A 2,396-nucleotide genomic window follows, 5' to 3' on the forward strand; every position below is an offset into this window, starting at 1 on the left:
GCATTGTGTGTCTGATGCTGCTGCTCACCTGTGGGCACTGTCACTGTTGGCTCTCGCTTTGTGTGGGGCACTTGTTAAGTTAGGTCGTTTAAGCTATAAACCAGCCATCGTGATAGAGAAGCGAGTAAAGAGGACTGAATGAAGAATTACAATCCAGGTCGTTATTTCTTCTTGGTAAGAAGAGGAATGTGGGTCAGTTACTATTTCTCTCAGTTTTAACACTTTGCACTGCATGCGTTCTGTGTTCTTCTAGCGTGCCGTGTTTCGGGGACGTCAGTGCTGTGATGCCGATGTTCAAACAGTCGTGATCATTGCATAGCTGGTGTTATATCCAAGAAGTAATTCTTCCTCCGTTTCCTGTTGTTTCCAGGTGACGACACAATGACAGGTGACGGGGGAGAGTACCTGAGGCCTGAGGACCTGAAGGAGCTAGGTGACGACTCTCTGCCTAGCAGTCAGTTTCTGGACGGCGTGAATTACCTGCGGTACAGTCTGGAGGGAGGACGCTCTGACAGGTATTCACGTGAGGCTTACGCTGGTATTGGCCGGAAGTGAGTGTGACATGCAGTCATGATGAGAAGTAGACACAGTCGCTGGCACTCAGTGGGTGCCTGCTCCTCTCAGCTGTTAGCGTGTTCTCCTGCTGCATTCTCTGGCACCTGTAAGTGCCCATTTTAAAGAATGGGAAACTGAGGCCCAGAGAGATTGAATAATTTAGTAAAAGTCAGACAACTAGTAAGAAGCAGAGCCGCCGTGCATAAGATCCCTCTACGTCTAGGGCTTTCTAACTAAGTGGCAGTTACAGATGCTGCCAATCTCGTTGGGTTTTGATGGTAGTGCCATCATTTCTGTGAATAAAAGCATGTTGCAAAGAAGGCTTAAAAGGAAAGAAATTCAAAAGGAGCATCAGGACAGGATCCCACAACAGCCTGGATACAAAAGCAATCTGAGCCAAAGCTGAAGGAGCCCAGGGTTTCAGGTCGAATCTGGAGAGATCTATATAACATTCTGAAGTATCAGATAAAGGCTATTTTGTGGTTATTTCTAATGAGAACAACTGGCATTTGTTATTTTTTGAGGCATACTGAGTAAGAACATTCCATGGCGCCCGTCGAGGTCTGGCTGCCAACTTCGGGGGCGTGTGTGGCTGTCTGCAGTGTGACGTCTTCACCATTTAGTAATCGTACATGTAGAGCTTTCGTTATACGCTGGGCTCTGTTATGCGCTGTACCGGCATATCTGCAGTCTGAGAAACGAACGTCCTAAAGAACAGTCCATTCTAAATGGATAATCAGCAAAAGCAAACTTTTCTTGGACTTTCCTTGCTCCGGTGCCCTCTGCCCTGCCCTTTTTTCCTTTAAATTCACTGCGCACACAGTACGTGCCTTCTTGGGCTGGCCTTGAGGTAGGTGCTGGAGATACGACCATGACCAAGACACATACGGTTGCTAACTTCAGAGTCCAGCGGGGCGGGAGAGAGGCTCGGCCAGCGGTGCCACGGAGCGCCTTGAGCGCTGCGGCGCAGGCTTTCTGGACAGCGGGGCGTGGGCTTGCCAGTGAGGGAGGGTGGGGAGGCCGCAGAAGGCTCGTGAGACCCTGGTGGACCACGTGGTGGGGCGCATGTGCCAGATGGATCACATGGGCAGGTGCAGAGGATGGAGGATGCTACGTTGATCCCTCGGCTTCAGCAACTTGCATACAGGGCGGCCCTTGGGCTCAGGGTGCAGAAGGAGGCGCCACTCGCCGGGATGGTGACGGGGCTGTGTTCCGATATCGAACTGCGATGTGCTGACAGATTTGGACCTTACAATCAGATTCTTAAAGGCCTTGAAATTTCAATAAAGTGAAATGTTTATGGCTTTGTACAAATTCATCATAATCTGAATAATAATATTACTGCTAACCAATAAGACTTTATTTTCAGCAGGGTCTTTTTTATTGAGAATAAGTTCTTGATTGCTTTCCCTTCTTTGAAAGTACTTAAGCTGAGAAAGCATTTAGAGTAACACTTTGTAAATAGGTTGATGGTTTGATAATTCTACTTAAACTGAGCACTCAGCAGCCCATCAGGAGTCAGGCGGGGGCGTGAGCCACACAAGTGAGGCGGTCTGCTCTCCCAGCCCCGTGAGCATCTGTGCTCATGATCTCCAAGGCGGGTCACAGGCAGCATCTCCTTTCCATGGTTTCCTCGTCCATTGTTTTGTTTGGTTTCGCTTAGGTAATTCAGTGTGCTATCTTTTTTCGGTAACCATTGTCCCTTTTCATTATTTCTTTATTTGGTACGCTTTCAATAGTACCGTGCCCAGGTAGGTGTTACATAGCATGAAAACACGACCTTCCTGACCCATCCGCTTTTCCCTGCTCACTGCTTACTGTGTGTGTGTGTGCGTTGGAGG

At 48.6% G+C, this 2,396-nt stretch overlaps 1 protein-coding gene across 1 annotated transcript in view; it reads left to right on the forward strand.

The window, feature by feature from the left end:
* The window catches only part of ANK2 (ankyrin 2), a 269,516-nt gene that overhangs the window by 196,628 nt on the left and 70,492 nt on the right, over positions 1–2,396 (forward strand). Inside the window, exon 23 of the mRNA XM_023520862.1 lies at positions 371–515. Within this exon, the coding sequence (XP_023376630.1) occupies positions 371–515 (145 nt within the window). The remainder of the gene's footprint in view (positions 1–370; positions 516–2,396) is intronic.

Source organism: Pteropus vampyrus, unplaced genomic scaffold (assembly GCF_000151845.1).
Source record: "Pteropus vampyrus isolate Shadow unplaced genomic scaffold, Pvam_2.0 Scaffold282, whole genome shotgun sequence".
NCBI classification, from domain to species: domain Eukaryota; kingdom Metazoa; phylum Chordata; class Mammalia; order Chiroptera; family Pteropodidae; genus Pteropus; species Pteropus vampyrus.